The 20,054-nt window shown below is 44.7% G+C and overlaps 1 protein-coding gene across 5 annotated transcripts in view; it reads left to right on the plus strand.

Annotated features, from left to right (window-relative positions):
- NEDD9 (neural precursor cell expressed, developmentally down-regulated 9) overlaps nucleotides 1-20,054 on the plus strand; it is a 300,840-nt gene that overhangs the window by 273,063 nt on the left and 7,723 nt on the right. For all 5 annotated transcript variants that reach the window (XM_049715606.1, XM_049715605.1, XM_033434908.2 and 2 more), the window contains 3 exons: nucleotides 1,646-2,092; nucleotides 19,151-19,252; nucleotides 19,740-19,841. In XM_049715606.1, the coding sequence (XP_049571563.1) occupies nucleotides 1,646-2,092; nucleotides 19,151-19,252; nucleotides 19,740-19,841 (651 nt within the window). The remainder of the gene's footprint in view (nucleotides 1-1,645; nucleotides 2,093-19,150; nucleotides 19,253-19,739; nucleotides 19,842-20,054) is intronic.

The following is a 20,054-nucleotide window of genomic DNA, read 5'->3' on the forward strand; positions in this document are numbered from 1 at the left end:
TCACCTGGAACTCAAAGCCCTCAGTATCCCTTTAGCTTCCCTTACTGCTCACCTGTCCACATCATAGACTTCCTGGATCAGAAAACTGTCAAGAACAAGGACTTCAACCTTATTCTTAAAGAGCATCACCAGGCTTCCTGGGCACTGAGCTCTAGGGCTTCGTCTCTTTTCCTCACTGCCTAAGGGGACTGTGGTTAACAGTAAAAGTAGGAGCCCCTCAGCTGCTGACTGGGGGCAGACCCTCCCACGGCACAGCGCCTCCGCAGCAGAGAACCAGCCCACAGTGCAAGACCCGCGGTTACGGGGCGGATTACAGGGGGAGATGATTAACGGATGTCAGTGGTAAAGGAATGAAAAGCACGAAGCTGAAAGATCGAATCCACATTTTTAGAGAAGAAAACAGGGGGCAGAAGTCCAAACAACAACAGCCCCCAGTGCCACGAATGTGTAGTCACAACACACTCCGGCCAATCAGCAGTCTTTTCCCCACAAGTGATCATCATCACAGTGACACCTAGTGCGTCCCAACTTCCTAGCGAAGCACTAGAGAGATCACTTGGAGTTTTCTGACGGCTTGCTATGAATTTACAACATTCCCCGACTCCTCTGTGTGCTGGGAAGGAGCAGGCATGGGGTGATGGCTGCCATCGTGCTGCGAAATGTGACTGATGCCAAGAAGTGAAATCTTTGGAGCCTTTGAAAGGCTTCCAGGAATGTCAGCATGTACTGCCTGCCCGCTCCCCGCTGAATGCCTACTTTGGCTGTCTACTTAGTACTGAGAGTGCCAGACAGGCCTTCACACAAAGAAAGAAAGTGTTTGGGGCCCATGAAAGGGGAAAGCAGAGCCTTTCCGATGTGAATGGTGAGATTCAAGAAGTAGGAAATAAAGTGGCAGGGTGAGGAGGGGCCCTCAGGAAAGGTAGGAATAAAAGACCAAAGAGGAAGCGATGGTATCTATCTACCTACGCGGGGTAACTTCTTTGTAGCTCCCCGCGATCGAATCTGGAGATGTAGACTTACCATCACACTACACTCCATGCTTGCTTCGCATGGAAAGATCGCTTGCTTGTAGATTCTCCACGTATCCAAGGACCTCTTGATCAACTGAGAATAAGAATTTTTATGCCCTGCCAAGTCAGAGATCAGTGTACCTCTGTTTCCATTTTAACACTGAATATCAAGGCCATTTGTGCTGCTTGTTGTTGGGGATTTTCTTTGACTCGTTTTACCTCCAATATATTAACAAAATAAGAGATGTCTGTTGTAGTACCTCTGAATATCTTGGAATATTTTATTCCTTCGACTGGGTTTAAGAAAGGAAGAGAAATGTTTTGTAGAATGAACCGTTCTCTAACCCTTAGCCATGCTACTCATAACTCCCTGGGCACAGCATGTACTGCTGGAAGAAAGCACTCTGTGGCGTTCTGAGCTTTTCCAAGGAGGCGGTCTGATGTCATTGGTGGCAGACACAGTATGTATGGATCTGTCTTCTGTCTGCACCATCTGTTTTTCTCCTTACAGGCTATTGTTCAGATTCTTCTCTTCTCTCCAGGAAGTGTGCCTCTCCATAAGAGCACGGGCTTTAAGTGTTAAAGGGACTGAGCTACTATTCTAATGTGGATTCCCTCTGTTCTTTCCTTCCTAGAATCTTATGGCAAGGGCCTTGTACGACAACGTCCCAGAGTGTGCTGAGGAGCTGGCCTTTCGCAAGGGAGACATCCTGACTGTCATAGAGCAGAACACGGGAGGACTGGAAGGATGGTGGCTCTGCTCCTTACACGGTCGGCAAGGCATTGTCCCGGGCAACCGGGTGAAGCTTCTGATTGGCCCCGTGCAGGAGACCTCCTCCAGTCAGGACCCGCCTACTTCTGGACTGATGCACCAGCCCTTTGGCCAACAGAAGCTCTATCAAATGCCAAACCTCCAGGGCGCCCCTCGAGACACCATCTACCAAGTGCCACCTTCCTACCAAAGTCAGGGAATTTACCAAGTACCCACTGGCCATGGTACCCAGGAACAAGATGTGTATCAAGTCCCACCATCAGTGCAGAGAGGCATTGCAGGGGCTAATGGTCCCCACTTAAGTAAAAAGGTGAGTGAACAACAGACTGGATTTTTGTTCTTAATTTTTTCCACTGTACTCAAAGCGTGTGTGTGTGTGTGTGTGTGTGTGTTTGCGCTCCTAAAATAAGAACTTGAAGCTTCCAAGAAGTACATCAAAGTAGTAAGTATATCTTCCAAGAAGTAAGAATATCTGAATACCTTAGCTTGAGTATTATTTTTCCATTCATTGGTCAGCAAAACCTTCTTGAACGCCCACCCTGTGCCAGGTACTGTTGATCCTTCACCATTATGAGTTCCCGAGCCGCGCCAGGTCATAGTGCATCATCAAGTGTTTCTCTCCAAATTTCTGATAGACCTGCTTTTAGACCTGGACTCTGCACTCAGTTTCCAGTCTTTTCTCTTTCTCCCTTGAGTGGTACAAGGCACCACATTTTGCACTGCCCTAACAATTTGAGATAAGTAGAAAATCGATTTAATTTCAAGCATCTGGTATATTTTCAATGCTTGTGATACAGTGATGAATTCAAGAGTGAATCTGGCCTCCATGATACTTACGCTGTAGTAAGGAGACATAGGCAGACACTGAATGTCAGGTGGGGAATTGTGCTGTGAAGAAAATAATACCAGTGAACTTGTGGAGGGTAGTAGCCAACACAAAGTGATGCTCCTGGGAGCATTGCAGGGGAAGGCTTTTCTCTTCAGTTTGCTGGCAAATTCCAAGGGCCTACAATGGGTCCAGTGAGGTTTGGTATTAAGAAGGGACTAATTTAACAGAATAAGAAAAGATCCCTGAATCACAAGAGGAAAGATGCAGTTGGACGCCAGAAAGAGCTGTTGATGCTTAGAACATGACGTATACATGTGCCCTGCCTTGCGAAAACCTAATACAGCATTTGAATTTACAGTCCCAAGTAGATTATGGAATATCTATTTGCGTGATAATGGAATCCTCTGTTGGAAAAAATAAAGGAGGGGGTGATTTACTGTTGGATTCCTTAAATAACAAAGCCACGAATGTATTTTCAAATCACCTTTTATACAAAACGTGTGTTTTACAAAACACTGCTCAAGAGCACAGGTGTTACATAAGCTGAGTGTATAAACATTAGGAGGAATTCCTCAAGAAGTTAACAGTTTTCCGACTTGTATTGCCTGGGACAATGATCCCTGTCTGGGGGTCATAGACTGCGCCCGTGACCTTTCAAAGTCCTTCTCACCCCAGGGATTTTAGATTCAAAGGGAGAGTCAAACCAGGCCTCTATCTCCAGAGGGAAAAAGAACAGTTGAAAGGTGTGACTATAAATAAATAACTTCTCTCATTCGTAGCCCTGCTTGTGTGCATCTTAAAAATAGCCCTCCCTCATCGGAGCTGGTGTGAGGCAGACGGGGAGGCCAGCACGGGAAATGCTTGGCTGAAAGGTGGTGGGGTCTGAGCTTTCATCACAGTTTATTTTGGCAGGAAGGTGACATGTTTTTCTCTTTAGACTCTACCTTTTTAGTTCCAAGTCTGAAAAGTCTAAAACTTCGGACTTCCAGCCATGTCATTTGCTATAACTGTACTTCAGGTTTGTTCCTGGACCCTTGATCCATTTAGAGGGGAGAGAGTTTGACACACCTTCCCTTCGATGGAGGTTGGAGTGCCGGGGTTACCATCGGGCACTTGAACTCAGTGTTTTTGTTTTTGTTTTTAATTCTAAAATCAGTGGAAGGTTTTATGTTTAGCAAGAGGTAGGTGGTTCCTGTAGCGGGAAGCCAGCTTCCGGAAAGGCACCCTGCCAGCCCTCCCAGGGGATGCCGCAGACCTGGGGGAGGCTTGACCAGAGCTCAGGGGTAGGCAGTGCCCCGAGTGCTGCGCTTCGAGCAGTCGGGGTCTGAGGTGGTAACGTGGTGAGGCAGGAGGGGACGGTCCTGGCTCTTCCCTGACAAACACCGTGTTCTCTAGGACACCTGACCTCGCCCTGAGTCACCTTAGTGCCACTGGTCCTCAGGCTGCCGCCTCCATCCTGTCCACTGGACCATTGGCTCACGCCCCATGGGAGTGGGTGTGCCCTTTCCTTTCCTCTCCCTCTCTTCCTTCTTTCCTTCTTTTCTCTCTCTCTCCCACCCCCTGTTTTTGCTTTCTTTCCCTCTCCCCCTTTCTTTCTTCCCTCCTTCCCTCCTTCCTTCCTTTGTAGTGGAGATGGCTTGGCTGCTAACAGGTGATTTTAACCTTCTGAGTAAAAACAGCTGCTTTAAAAACTTCCATCAACATCTCCCTCGGTGACGTTTCTGACTCAAGACCTTCTCAATGGGTGAGAATCATACTAATGACTTAAGCCACGGCTCCAAGAGTTCATCTCAGTACGGGGGATCCGGCAGGGTTTGCTTTGAGTTCTCATTGTAGTAGTTTTGCTGACTTACTAAACAGCCCCATACCCGTTTCTCTCTTTTAATTTCCCATCTGTAAAATGATGGTGAACCCAGAACTGGACATTCCTGGTGGCTTACGTCATAGTCCTTAAAAGTTATTAAAGGAGAGAAAGAGGAGGCAGTAGAATCTTGTTCTGAATCACTAAAGTGTGGTTCTAAAATCTTAGGGAACGTAAGAATCACCCAGAGAGCTAGAGAAGGTGAGTTGAGATGCAGATTCCCAGGCCTCCCCCAGTGTCTAGCCCCAGGGCCGGGGAATCTGCATTTTAGTAAGCTCCTGGGATAGTTCTGGGGGAGGTGGTCCAGGACTGCACTTTGAGAAGCATTGTTACAGGGCCATGAAGGGGGTTGGATATGTTCCAATCTGTGATTCGGGACTTTCCACAGTTAAAGATTCCCTTGATGTTGCTACAGACTGCAGGCTTCAGAAGTTTTATCCACCACAGTTTTTTCTACTAATGAATCACATAGGAAAAAAAAAGACAGTGAATTCTGCCTTGTATCACTCCAACTTTGCTGTCTGGGAAACTCCAGCCCCCACCCACCTTCTTGCATTCTAGCCACGTAAAATGAGATTCATCACTTATTAAATCAGTGGTTAGAGAGAGAAAGAAAATCATATCATCTCCACCCTTTCCTGAAACAAGGAGACAGCATGAGGATTGTGAAAAGAGCCTGGGCTCTGGGGTGAGGGCGACTCCTGGTTCTGTTTCTTTGGTAGCTGTTAATCCCTTGGCAAGTTACTGAACTTCTTTAGACTTCAGTTTCCTCATCTGTCAAATGGGAATAATCATAACTCTCTCCTAGGGTTGCTGTGAGAACTCAGTGAAACACTGTATGGAAAGGACCTGGCACAGAGTTGCACAAAGCAGGGGCTTAAAAAAAATTAGTGCCCCTTGCTTTGATTTTCTTTCCTTTCTCAGAGTTTATTTTGAACTGATCAGCCCTGTTTGTGTTTCATACTCTGCACTGAATATGCAACTACTCTATTGCTAACATATATTCTGTTCTCTTTGAGTGTGTGGCTCCCTCTTTGGTTCTCCAGAAATTTTGTACAGGGTGGAAAGAACTCTCAAAGTTTATACACTGACACCTTGACTTAATTTCATTGGTCTTTTTCACTCTGGGTTTTGTGTGCAGGGCCGTTTTATCCATTAGGCATTGTGGGCAGAATGCCGGAGGTCTACGAGAACGTTGGAGCACTGAATAAAAAGTTTTGGCTCCGAAATATGAAACACAAAAACTTCAAAATAGAAATTAATAAACGTTTAGACAAACGTGCAGGAAACAACACAACGTCAACCTCATTAACTGTCACATTTCGATGTCATAACTGTTTCATTACATGTGAAAACAATTTGTAGGTTAGATTTTTCTCTCTTTGCAAAGACTTCTAAATATGCCTGTGATTGCCAAGAACTCACAGGCATTTCTAAATTAAATGAATTACTCATAGTCCAATAATTTGAAAAGCTGAATTATATTTTTAAGAAGTGTCCTCGATTTTCTAAAGGCAAAATTGTAGTTAATATGGGATGTGGTTTGGAGGGGACGATTTAGACCCAAACATCAAAAGCATAAGGTCTACAAAGGTCTAAAAGAGCTTAATTTCTCTCCTTCAAAGATCAAAACCTGCCACCTGACTTGATCCACTTTGTGCCTGACCTTCACAGGGAATTACGTGTGTTTCTCTGATTACTCTTTGGACATGTCGCTTTTATTCTAACTGGTGGAATTAGATTTGCTTTGCATCCTTCTGAAGATCAGTTTGGGGCTAAATTATGAATTCCATTAAGGCAGGCAGAGGCCATGGCTGTCTCTTTACTGCTATAGGCCAAGCTCACAGTAAACCATCAGCACACAGATAACGAGTGAATGCACAGGCAGAAGTGAGAAACGAAGCATTTAATTTGAGTTGACCTTTAAATAAGCTGAAAAGTGGTTCTGATCTTATCACCCCTTCACCATCACACACGAGTCAAATCCCGTGTCCAGCTCATTAGTCTGTTACGACATATGTCAGATTTTACATGGTCATTTTCCCCCAGAAGGCTCTTGGAGAGTGTCACCATCTGTTTTCTGAAACGTTAACTCTCCGTTCACAACAAGTGAGCATCCAAAGCATGATGTCACGTTCAACTTTTCTGAGGGCCTAACTTTTATGCATTTTGCCAAATTTAGACAACAAGATTAGTTAACACGTCTGTAGTCGTCTAAAAAGGAGAACCACACTTTTCCCACTGAGGAACAGTGCTTCCTTTACCTATGCTATTATGTATCTACTGCCTTTCCTCATCTGTGCTACCTGTGAACTCCTATTCATACTTTAAAACCCATTTCAATGTTCATCTCCTCTGTGAAGCTTTCTCTGCACCCCAACAGTTTCTCCTGCCTCTGTGGTCCCAAAATATGTTGTAATTTCACTTAATCTCAAGGGAGCACACAGGCTTATTAAAACTTTAATGGCCCACATTTATAGTGTGTATGATGGACTGGGCAAGTACTGCTTTGGGGGTGGCACTCAGTGAACTCAAGTAACAGTAGGATTTATCCAAACCCCATGACATCATCTTTAAAGACCATTTCCTACCTTCCAAGGTGAGACATAGCCCAATATTGGCAGGAAATGATTCAAAGATTTTAACCAGGTCTTCCAGGCCCATTCCTTGAAAGGTAACATAAGAACCATAAATAGTTTATGCTGCAATGTTTGTGCCTTCTTAGACGCTGAGTCATCATAAATTACACACACATGCGGGCACACACACACCCAAAGCCACTGGTTAGGGAACTGAGGACTTCCCTTATTGGGATGTGAAGCATTGCGAAATCTGGTTGCCCAGAACAACACTCATATACCAGCAAACCAACTGCTATATATTAGCAGTATGATTGTCTACCAACAAGTAATAATAGATTAAGAGGAGATGAAAGCTCCCAGAGAAGATAAACTCTGACTTCACCTCACATTCCTTTGTTCCCTTCCTACACACACACACACACACACACACACACACACACACACACACAAAATCATACACACCCTCAAAAATACTGGGGAGAATCAGAGTTTGACAGGGCAGAGGGTACCTCCAGTTTTTTCGCTTATAAACTCAATAAAATATGACCCTGTTCCAGAATTATGCATTCCTATATAAAGATAATCCTGATTTAAATGAATTTTTTTCCTCAGTACCATGGCTTTTTAGTGTATGCAAAGAAGTGATTGTTCACCTAAAATCTCCACCCTCAAGAGTCAAGATAAAGTTTAAATCTTACACAAAATTCAAGGTCCTTGAGCATTTCAAGGGCTCTATGACCTCACTTCAAAAAGGAAAAGTATCTCTTCCCAGTTAAGTCACCCACGCCAGTGGAATGAGCAAACCGTGATACCTCCTTAGAAATGAACAAAAGTCTTTTTTGTTTGGTCAATGCCAAGGCCTTTATAAAACTCATAGATAATGCATATTTCTAGGAAGGATTTAGTAACTTCTTACAAACTCACGACGAAGCGAACAGAGGTAATCTTCCTTCCTTCCCGAATGATTTCATGCTAAGTGACTGTGCTTATCGGAGAGACTAGGTCAGCATCATACGTAGTATGTTGGCTGGTTCAGTAGGTAATGCTCTATTTGTGAGGGAGAGAAAAGAATACGGAATTTTGGTGCTTTGACAGTAAAACTGAGACTTACTGTTGGTTGAACGCGTTTTTAAAAGCAGACTTGTCTGAGTCCCTTGTGCAAAATGCAGAGCTGGGTGCCTTCTTAAATAGCTGTGCTGTGAGCCTTGTTGTCCAGGTCCCCGTCCAGAGAGGCACCCTGCTCCTGTCTAAGGGGCGCAGGTGCGACTCACTCGGGACATGTATGTCTCCCTTCAAAGCTGTGATTCCAGCAACGTATGAAGGGCACCAAGGAGTCCCATCTTTAAAGGGACCCCACAGTCGATCAATTTTTGAAGCCAAAACAAATCCCTTAGCAAGGCCATCATCACATCGGATTTATCTGAATAATTTTTATAATACTTGCTTTTCTTAAAGCATGGTGTGCTTAAACCAGTTATTTCTCAGAGTAGTTACGCGTTTTCACGTTTCAGCATGTTATTAAGCTACTCACTTCTTTTAAGGATCATTTTAGATCTAAAGTGGGGTGACTTGCAGGTGCCTTTGAGCTTGGTCGCACATTAGGGGCGTTACGTGCATAATCTCATCTAACCCTCCCAACAGTCTCACTAGGTGTTCGTCACAGCCTCCACTTTACAGGGGAGGAATCTGAGGTCTGAGAAGTGAACTTGCTGAGGGACATACCTCTAGGAAGAGGCAGGATTGATACTTGAGCCCACGTCTGTCTGACTCTGAAGCTAATGACTTTTACGTCCCAGCTAATGGTTGATGTTGCCAAGCCCTAAAATAAGAGGGCATATTTAAACACCAGAACCCTGTGTGCTAAAAAGCATCCTGTTGGTCAGAAAGAATGAAAGGCACTGCCAAAGGCTCCCACCTCAGATCCAGAGCATAGCCTCAATGCTGAAGGAGTCTGAGTTAACGACCAAGGAGATGCCCGCCACCCGGCTACAGTCACTTGCTTCAGGGCAGGCCGACCCTCAGAAGGCCTGAGTGGGTCATCAAGGTGCTGTAAAGACCGTGGTACCAACGTACTGCTACATTGGCTTTCTCTGCCATTGGAAACACCGTCTTTTCAAATGACTTCACATTGCTCCAAGTGAATAACTTCATTTAACCAGATACAGTCAAATCTCCCAGAACTGGCTTGCCAGTGTGAAAGGGACACCCCCAAAATATAAGATACCCAGATTTCAAGTTTCGCTTCTCAAATAAGGAAGTGACTTTCTTTAGGAGTATTTATTTGTGAAGTTAGGGAAGTATTTATGTGTAAGTTAATCTGTCTCACCGTGTAGCCTATAAACACTGTGTAGCCAGCGTGGCACTGGAAGGGGGGGGCCCCGATGGGCTGCTGGACCCCATTAACCGAGGTGCTCCTTCACACCCCTGTGGCCATCGAGCTGAATAACCTCTGAACTTTAGTCCCCTCAACTGTGAAAGGGAAAGTAGGGTTGGATTATCGCTTAATGGTCTTGGCTAAAATTTTATGACCCAGACATCCTTATCTGATTCTTTCCCAGAGTCACTTGAAAAGTTGAGTAAAATGACTTGGCCTCAAGATTCTTAAGAAAGAAGAAAAGACACTCAGGCGCTGATGTAAATTTCAGTTGACCCCTACGTTTTGGTATATCCTTCTTTTACCTTCCTTTAGGATCTTGTCCACCTTTTATCTGGAAACCGCAGTCTCCTTCAGAGGATAGAACCATGTCTTAGAAAGCAAGGAGCAGGCAGGAGCACGGGAGAGGGGGGTCTGGGGTGCTGAGCGGGGGGCCACAGAGTTCGCGGACTTGGTCCCATACATGAGAACGCTGCCGGGGAGTGTCCCGTTAAGAACTCTCCTCCCTGCTTTGTTACCAAGAGCTAAGAAAGTGTGTCATCCTGGAACTCGTTTTCTGCCCATTTTCCTCTGTTTCACCCTCTCGCCTTGGGTGAGACCCTGGATGAGTCTGATGCCTCTTGAAGCGACAGCCCTGCCGCAGCCTTGGGTCAGCGCCGTTCAGAGCTGGCAACAAGTTCTGCCACGTGAGCTGTTTGCTCCATCCTCCATCATGTCGGGTCTCCCAGTTAAGTCACAGCGTCTTTCCTGTCCCTATTTAGGAGGAGACGATACCCATAGGCACCTGGGTGCAGAAATTCCCATCCCTTTCCTCTTTCCATAATCGCATCCCTTGAGGGCTGTCTGTGAGCACCTCTCTAAAACCCAATTCAAAATCTAGATTTAGTGCTTCGTGGTTTATTGAATTTATTTGGACAAAAAAAGAACCAAAATGCTCGTGCCTTTTATAGTTTTCACTCAAAGAACATTTCGGTCCATGAGATATAAAAAAATGGCTGTGCTGTGCCCATCTCTGTCCCAGACTGTATTCAGCTTCGTCCAGAGAAACACCTCAAACACTTGCAGAACCCAGGAGTCATTTCCCGTCATGTTCTTTCATGTTTAAACGCTTCTAGCTGCTCTTTGGCGCTTGGTCACTCCATAACTAAATATTGCTTTAGCACTTGCTACACAAAGAGCTTCCTGAAAGCAGCAGGGGAGACATGCTGGAGGCCTGACAATCGGGGCACTGTTTGTATGCAGTGGTTTGCCGCCCGAACGCTGTGTCAAAGGAAAGGGACCCAAGAGCGCCATTCCACCTCTGAGCTTTCAGCTGTGACTCATTTGAAAAAAGAGCCTGGCCGTGATTTAGACGTGGCTAGCAAAAGGCTACGTTCTAACATAAAATCAGACATCAAAATGTCTTTGAGGGAAAGTAAATCACCTCCCAAAATACAGGGGGAGAAATCTTGATGAGCACGAGAGAAGCAGTAGGAAGGGTTAACGGTGCACAGGGCCCATGAGGGTGTATTTTAAAGGCCGGACTCAGTTTTCATTATATTGTTGCTATAACAAGTAAATAAATGAGCTCACTGCTACACCCAAGTGGGGCAGAAAGAATTTATAGAGAATTAATAAATCCAGTCAGAGAAAAGCAACAAGTAATCTTGGATTTTAAACAGACAAACCTCCATAACTTTGCAGTTTCTGAAAATGGGATCCAAGTTCTAATGAGCAGCCAGTGATAATTCTGATGTTTCTTTTCCTAGGGTTTTCTTTAAAGGGAAAGGGTCACACAGTTCATGGGCTTTAAGACAAAGAAGTTATTATAAGATCAAATAAATACTGTGGTGGCTCTGTTAATGCTTTTTAAGGGCATTTCAGTGAAATAAGTCCTTTCCAACAGGCAGTTTTAGAAATCAAAATACTCTTGTTAATGTACAGGTCCCAGAGATAGTATAAATAAAACTGGGTGTCAAGGAATTAAAGAAAGACAGGAAGCAATGTAATTTTACTTTCCACATATGTCTAGAAAAATGCAAAAGATGGCTGCTAATCAGGGAGGCCTACTTTTGCGTTCAGATGATCTTAGGTGCTGTTAATGGCGAGGTTATAAATCGGTACTGTAATCATCATGGACCACCTGGGCTGCCCAGTTCTTGGCTAGGCCTTAGGGCAGAACACCAGGAGCTGGTTACACACCTTCCTGCTCTGCCGGGATCCGTGGGTAGAACCCCACTGGGCCATTATCGAGGCATTATCTAGATATCAGAAGCAAAGCATGGTGTCATTCACACCATTCCTAATGTTGCTTTGGATTGTAGAGACTTAGACACAATTAAATCATGGGATACAGAAACTTAAAAGAGTGACAGAAGACTCCTCCCTATACCCCTCCAAGTGGGATTTCATATTTTTAAAATTTTGTTAAAGTTATAAAAAATTCTATTTTTATGATTTTGAATTTCTTTTTTGATACGTACATACATCCAGTGTAGAACTATGAAGAATAATAGTAATGCACTAGAACAGGACCAAGGCCGCCGAAGTTCCCTGTGCTTCTCGCCGTCCCATCTTGGTCTCATCCACTCTACCCAATTCTTTCAGTCAAACAGGAGGGTTTTTCTGCATCCTTTTTACTGTTTTGTTCTTCTTTCGGGTTGCTGATAGCATGGAAGGAGGGAATGAGTCAAAACAGGGGCGAGCGTTGGAGGAGAGAAATGAGAGTTTGTGATAAGTATGTGAGCAGTAGGGCTTGTGCAAGGGAGCACAGAACATGGCGGGACCTGAGACCCTATTAATCGGCTTTCACAGGGTCGGTGGGTGGGCAAGGAGGATCTGCCTTCATGAATGGTACAGCCTGCTCCCTTCCCACTTCCCCTAGCGCACCCCTGAATGGGCAGCATCTGGCTGAAGCTCTCCTAACCACAGGGCCTCTGTTTCTGCTATGCCCCATCCCAGGCTCCCACCAGCTCAGCTTTAAGGAGGCAAACTAGATGCCCAAGGGAAGCAGCACGCCCAAGTAGACTTGCTGAGACCTTGGTACAAGTGATACCATGTGAACAGAAGTTGTCTTTCTAGAAAGTGTTTTGCTTCTAGACATTCCTCATGGGTGTGCGTCCTACTTCTCGGTGGGATCCTCTTGACACACCCAGCATGTGCTCTTCCACCGAAAAGAAATGCAGAGGAGAAATTCAATAACGTCTCTTGGGTTTGGGACTTTGCTGTCTTTCTCTTGGATAAATATCTTTATCTCTCAGATTATAAAGCACGTTTTCTCCTGGGGTTTTCCACTGGTGTGTCTTGTGCTGTTACTGTGATAACTGTGACAATGGCAACACTGATATGACCAGAGTAAAATAGTAACCCAAGTCAATACACTGCTGATCACCAAGGGCAAAAGTCTCTTGTCATCTATCACTTTAATTTGAAATTCCCATTGCCTCGTAGACCTCACTGGGAACACTGTATACATTTGTGAAGAGTAGTCTCTTTTTCCATGACTTAAATCTAGGGATGATTCAATTTTGTATTCCCCTACGGTTTAATCATGAAACATTTTGAAAGCAAACAGCCTTGAGATCTGTGATCACCAAGACAGAAACATCCTCATCCTATTTGGAAGGAAGCAGGAATGGGCTGTTTTGTTCTTGTTTCTGCTGCCTTGTCTCCCGAATTCCTAGTTATCTTTGATTGTGTGTTGGACATCTGTGGTTTTTAAAAAATATTTGCAGAAATAATACAAGGCCTGTAAAGCTGTTCAGAGAGAGTAAAAATCCAGAGAGAATTTTACCTGCTCTGCCAGCCTCACAGACACACATAAATCTGATTTCAGGCTTTGAGATGTCCTCGCCAAGCCTGATGACGCAAAACCTAGCTTTAGCCTGTACAAGGGTAGGTTCACTTCCAGCTACTCCTTACTTTCGCATGTGGCCCTTACGGTCCCAACCCAAACTGCGGGTTGGTTATTAGGGTCCCTACCTTGGTGAGCCCTAGAGTCCAATGTTTCCCTTCCCCCATAGAAGCTGAAAAAACACAGTGTAGCCCCTCAGACCTGTCTTAGATCAGCAAATGCCACCAGAGAAAAAGCAGCCTCAAAATGTGGGCTCCCCTCTATGAATTCCTTCTCCACTTTTCAGTTTTGACCTGGTAATCCTTTACTATCTTTTAACTTTTGATGTTATCAAGAAGAGTTTTCATATATTCTCCTCACTTTTTTAAAGCTGTCTTCATTAGGGGGATTGATCTGAATTACCTAGTCCACAGTTTAAGCCCAAAAGTAAACTCTGCTTAACCTAGGTAACAATTATGATAAAAATAGCTGAGGCCTACGGGTTTATGCTTTGCCAGGTACTTTATGTACTTGGTCTCATTTAATACTCCTAATAGCCTCTAAGTATTATTACTTCTGTTTTACTAATGAGGAAACAGGCCAGGAAATACCTTGGTCATGTCGTCACAGCTGCTAAGTGGTAGAGCAAGGATCTAGATCCAGTTCTGCCTGGGTCCAGCTTACGTTCTCAATCACTCCCCTCATCAGACCTAATCCTTTCAATGAGCCAAAGACCCAATGTGGCCTTGGCCTTTGGTAGAAGACTTCATGCAACACGGGCCTGTCGCATATTTTCAGAACTAGAGAAAGTATGACTCCTCTTCCTTTCTACTGTATTTTTTTTTTCTGATGTTAAGGTAAAAAGCAGAGTTAGTTTTCATTTCTTTTTGTAAAACTCCCCCATATATTTCTGGCTTGTGGCTGAGAAGAACGCAGGTGTTTGGGTCACATGCAAGCTCTAGATTGAGGAAAAGGAAACCATCTAGTGGCCCTTCTTTGCCGCCATCCAACCGTGGTTTGCACCAGATAGTGGTGCAGGTGATAATTCTTCCATGGTGTCTGATTTCTCAACTTTACCTAACATTCACCCTGCTTTCTTGGCCACGCCACTTGCCCAGCACTACCATGCACGGCTGATAAAGACATGTCCCTTATCCCATGGGCCCCGCTCATCCTAGAGCTGACTTACCTGGAAACCAACCTCATCCTCTACAGGCAGACTGTTTAGTGTCCTCTCCAGATCCACACCAGTTTGCTTAAGAAAAGCCTTGAGTTTTCCTTTAGTTCATTAATATATTCAGTCAATACGTTTATCTAAGATCTACTATATTCAAGGCACTGTGCTAGGCCCTGCTGTTTATATACAAATGGAGGAGAAATGGTCTCTGTCTCCACAATGCGAAGAGAAGAGATGGTCTGAAACAGTGAAACCTCAAGGGTTAAGCAGTGTTAGAGATGTATATGCACACGTGGAAGTTTCCAAGGACGGAGATATTGTATCTGTCTGAGAAAGGCTTTGTGGGAGAGAGGCACTCAGGCTGGCCCTGAAAATTGAATGAAGTTTGCACATGAGGAAAGAAAGATGAGCGTCTTGGACAAAGACACAGTGTGAGTGAAGACGCAGAGGTGTGGCACGCAGGGCACCTGTGAAAAATGGAGTGGTTCAGTCTTGCCAAAGCACAGAACTAGTGAAGAGCTTTCAGGTCCTGCCCTCGGACTGAGAAGGAAGGAAGAAATACACAGATGAAAGCAAGGACTGGGCACCCTGGGGGCCAGAGACGTGTCGTTTGGCCAAGATGCTGTTTGAAATATTTGAGCCAATTTCCAAAATCAGATATCACATAAAAATCCAGATTTCTTTTTTCTTTAATCATTTAAATTTTATTTATTTTTTACACAGCAGGTTCTTATTAGCTATCTATTTTATACATATTAGTGTATACATGTCAATGCCAATCTCCCAATTCATCTCACTACCACCCCCCACCTCCAGTTTCCCCCCTTGGTGTCCATACGTTTCTTCTCTACATCTGTGTCTCTATTTCTGCCCTGCAAACCAGTTCATCTGTACCATTTTTCTAGCTTCCACATATATGCATTAATATATATTTGTTTTTCTCTTGCTGACTTACTTCACTGTGTATGACAGTCTCTAGATCCATCCACATCTCTACAAATGACCCAATTTCGTTCCTTTTTATGGCTGAGCAATATTCCATTGTATCTATGTACCACATCTTCTTTATCCATTCGTCTGTCGATGAGCATTTCGGTTGCTTCCATGACCTGGCTATTGTGAATAGTGCTGCAATGAACATTGGGGTGCATGTGTCTTTTTGAATTACAGTTTTCTCTGAGTATATGCCCAGCAGTGGGATTGCTGGGTCATATGGTAAATCTTTTTAGTTTTTTAAGGAACCTCCCTCTGACTTCTCATGAAAATTGGAAAGATCTGGCAACACAGGGAGTATTTTTTCAGGATAGTGGTCGGCTGGAGCTGAGGACTGGCTGCCACCTTTCAAAGAGTACGAATTCTGTGCCCCCAACACAGGGTCCCGGCTTATCTCTCCCTTCACCCAGCCTGCTCAGCCCACAGGCATCTAAGCGTAAGGCCCTGGCTCTGCTACAGGTGCAGACTCAAGCCAACTGAATGTGGAGACACGAATGACAGACCTCAGGGCTCTGTCCCAGCCCACTGACTCTCACACCTGATGGTTTTCAGGGTTCCCTAGCCCTCGCTGCTACCCCAGACACAGACTCCCTTTTCAAATTTCAGCATGCACGGCTCTCAAAATTATGAGACTCAGAAGTCTTAACAGCATCTCTAAAAAGCTCGTGCTGCCCAGAATCTGAGGCTCAAAATGGTGTGAATCAAAGTGTGTGTGTGGGGGGGGGTAAGTCATGTTTGTTTGTTTGTTTTCTACAAGCGGAATTGGTAGAGAGCTAACGTGACCCCAGTCTCCAGGCTTTAGATCCTCCCCTGCCGGGGTCCGGCCTCCGAGATTTAGTCCGTGGACTCTTCCCTTTCTAAACGTCTATAGTCTGCCCTTCTCTGCTTCATAGCTCTTCTCAAAGTGTCCCCCTTCAGACTCTTCCATTAGTTGACAAGAACAGTATACTAACGTCCAAGGAAGGTTGGATCCCTCATCTGGACAGAAAATCCATATTTGGACAATGCACATCCTCTGCAGGGCAACCAGGAAAGTAGTCGGTCATAGAGCCCTGGGGAGCCCACGGTTCAGCCCCCTTTGTGGCAACGCTAAAGAGCTAAGAGGTCAGTTTGGTAATTCCTAAGGCTAAGCCCTTATAACTATAAATAAATACTCAGAATGAAAGGAATGCAGGAAAGAAAAACAAATGGAGGAAAAAAGGAAATGAAAAACCTGACTTGATTTCATTGAGAAAATTAGTTTTTAAGATGCCGTTTGTGTAGCAATTACATCAGTGCCTTGCCGTGCAAATGCCCAGGAGATTTCTTCCCAAATGTACATCCCCTTAGCTAGACCTTGGTGTTCCTCATAGGCTGAGGTTCAGTAATCCTGGGAAAGTAGAAAGGTTTTTGTGGACTGTGTCAAGCAGGAAGAAAAGGCCTTATGAACCACAAAACTGGATACTTTGTAAGGTACAGAACAGTCAGCACTTTCCTCTGAGGAGAGAACACACAATTGGCATGAAAGTGACCCAAGCAATGGGGTGAGTTGGAGAAGGTCCAAAAGTAGAGGAGGTCCAGCTCCTTTTGTTCTCTGGGGCGTCACAAAGGGGCTCACTCTGTGCCCTGCCTGTGTCTGACCAGATGCACAGCCCCGGTCCCATTTCCACGCCATTTGTGGACCGATGCGAATTGGATAGTAACATCAGGATGCTGGCATCGGGGAAGGTTGTATTTTGTTGGCTTTTTCCCCCTGTGGTTTTTCACCATCTGTTTCTTTTAATGCATAAACAAGGAAAATGACTGGTTTGGAATGCAAAGTTTTTAAAAAACCAGATGACCACAGGCATCCTCTAAATGAGAAAGAGAGAGCACGCGGGGGGTTCTGTGACATTTGTCAGGAAGTGAGACCTTAAATACTGGGAAGCATTAATGCTCCCTGCCAGGGACGATCTGCAAAGGCAGGGCAGAGCCTCGCTGGCGACCCGCCTTCCTGAGGTTGTGCCTTATGTTTACATGTCACCAAGCGCTATTTTCAGATACTAGCACCACCCCATCTATCTCCCAGCCCCGCTCCCTTTTTTAAACTAAAGATGAAACCCGTCTGCTGGCCTTCAGCATAACCAGCCTTGGTTTTCCATTAGCGTTATTACTAACTTGGCAACCTTGGATAGAAGCCACTCTTAGAAACTTGTAGACTGAACAAAAGCTGCGCTGTGAGCAGGTTTTATTAAACAGCCAAAACAGAGAGCTATAAATAGAGGAGCTGATGAGATAGACCAAGAGAAGATGCTTCATTTCTCTCCTGGACAATAGCGAGTGAAGAAAAAAATTATATAAGGGCATTGGGAACACAGTGTATCTTTCTTGAGCAAAGAGCAGCCTGCTTTAAAAAGGAAGATTTGCTCTGCACAGCACAGTAGCCACTTTGTAAGCTGGTTCTGTATGTTGCATGCCAACAAACCTTAAAGCAAGAGATTCCTTTTTCAAACCCGAGGCAGTGGCGAGATTGGATGGGATGGTGGCTGCATGCTAATCTCGTTTACCTTCATTGCAAGCCATAATCAGCTACAAGCACCAGGGATTTAAAAGCAAATTGAACCCGGGCATTTAGAGCCCCCAGGGAGAAGGGCACTGGTGCATTTGGCTGAGTTCCATCCATTTCGGGGTAAGATGGATATGAGCATTTTTTGCATAGTTTTGCAGGCAGCCTGACGCCAGAGTTTTCACATTAGAGAAAGGATAAAAGATGATGGTTTCTTAGGGAACAACAAACTCTTCCTAATTTGCAGTGTCTGTTCTCACAAATGTCATGAGCAATACTTAGGTGGGTGCTGTTAGCACTCGGGGGACAGGGGTTAGGCAGAAACAAGACCCTAGTCGTTTAGAAGCTTTGGGGGGATTAAATATATTTTCGGAGGAGTTTAAGTTCCAGTCGTTTCTCTACCTGTGCTTAGGACACAATGAAGTGTGTAGATATGAAAATGCGAGCCTGTCGGGTGAGATTTGTTTCACTGACATTGGTTCCAGATGCTCGAGCTGCGATGAGTGTACTTGACTTTTGACATCACTTGGACGTAGGTACCGTCTGGATGTTTGCTTCCCCGGTGGAAATGGGAAAATGATTAGACCTCAGCTCTCTTCCTGGTCGGCTCCCAGACTCAGTATTTCATGTGTTTCATTCGTTAAAATGAAAGCTCCTGCAGGCTTCTAAGGGCAGCGCTGTGTGAACCTTCATAAAAGTACTCTAGTGGCCTATGGAATTTTAGTTATAATCATAATAACGTCAGATGAAGAGGCTTCCTGGGGAAGGTATGAGAGGAATTTTAAGTGGCCGAACTCTATTTACAAATAGTTTCAGAGCCTTTTTTTTTTTTTAATGCTGTGCTTTTGATGCTCCAAAGGGTTGATCTAGGACTTTCATGATTCAAACATGATTCTCCTTTCAAGTACCTTTTGGGAATTCAGACTTTATCTGACTAACTTTGAGGTGATCTTGTTACCATGAGGAATGGGGACAGAGGTATTTCAGGGGATGGTTCTTCACTGGGATTCAAGAGGGATTTAAAAGTTTACCGTTGTCTCCTTCCTTTTGTCTCTTCCCTCTTTCTTTGTGTGTGTGTGTGTGTGTGTGTTGTGGGGTTTTTTTCTTTCTTTCTTTTTAGTTGGGTGAAAGATGAGGGTGGAGTGTCTGATTAGGAGGCTAGGAGATGCCCTCAGGACTCAGCTTGGAATTTTACCCCCGTGTCTTCCTGTCCACAGGTGATCACGCCGATGAGGACAGGCCATGGCTATGTGTACGAGTACCCGTCCAGATACCAAAAGGACATCTATGATGTCCCTCCTTCCCAGACCGCTCACGGGGTGCGTACCAGAAATGTGGTCACTGGGGAAGAGGGCGGCTTTGCTTCAGGGCTACAGAGGAAAGGGCAGTTCACAAAATATGTACAGGTCATGTGACGCTTTATTTAGGTTGTCTGTCCAGGGGCCGTTTTAGCCAATGTTTTAAGGTATGTTTTCTGGCTTTGCTTTAGTAGGGCATCGAGGCTTTGATCTAACAAAGCTCTCATTGCTTATCAGTTTATCAGGCAGCGTAAAATTTAAGCTACAATTAAAAATACAGACCGTGCAGGCAGTTTACCTAAGATCATTTTTATATTCAGTCTAAGTCAAAGAATACAAAATTGAAAAAGAAAAATTCCATCAACCCTTTATTACATAGAATTCAGCCGAAGAGCAAGGGAACACATAACCTGGTAAATAAATCCGTCATTAAAAGCTTAGTACATAAAAAATGACAAGTGTAAGCCATTTCCGTGCTGGGTAACTCTGGGGGGGTGTTTCTCTTCAGGTGTACGACATCCCACCGTCGTCTGTGAAAGGCCCCGTGTTCTCAGTTCCAGTGGGAGAGATAAAACCTCAAGGGGTCTATGACATCCCTCCTACCAAAGGGGTAAGTGAGCTGCTACAGAGCAGCAAAAAACGTGTGTGTGTGTGTGTACGTGTGTGTACTGGGATAAACAAACCAAAGAGGAGAAGCTAGCCTTTGTAAGAGAGTACAGGGAGGGAAGAGAAGGGGGGAGGGAGGAAGAACCGGCAATAAAGATAATTCTAGGAATTCCATATTTAGGGGCCCACACTAAAAAAATGGGGAGTCGGTAAGGAG

The sequence above is a fragment of the Orcinus orca genome, chromosome 10 (assembly GCF_937001465.1).
Source record: "Orcinus orca chromosome 10, mOrcOrc1.1, whole genome shotgun sequence".
NCBI classification, from domain to species: domain Eukaryota; kingdom Metazoa; phylum Chordata; class Mammalia; order Artiodactyla; family Delphinidae; genus Orcinus; species Orcinus orca.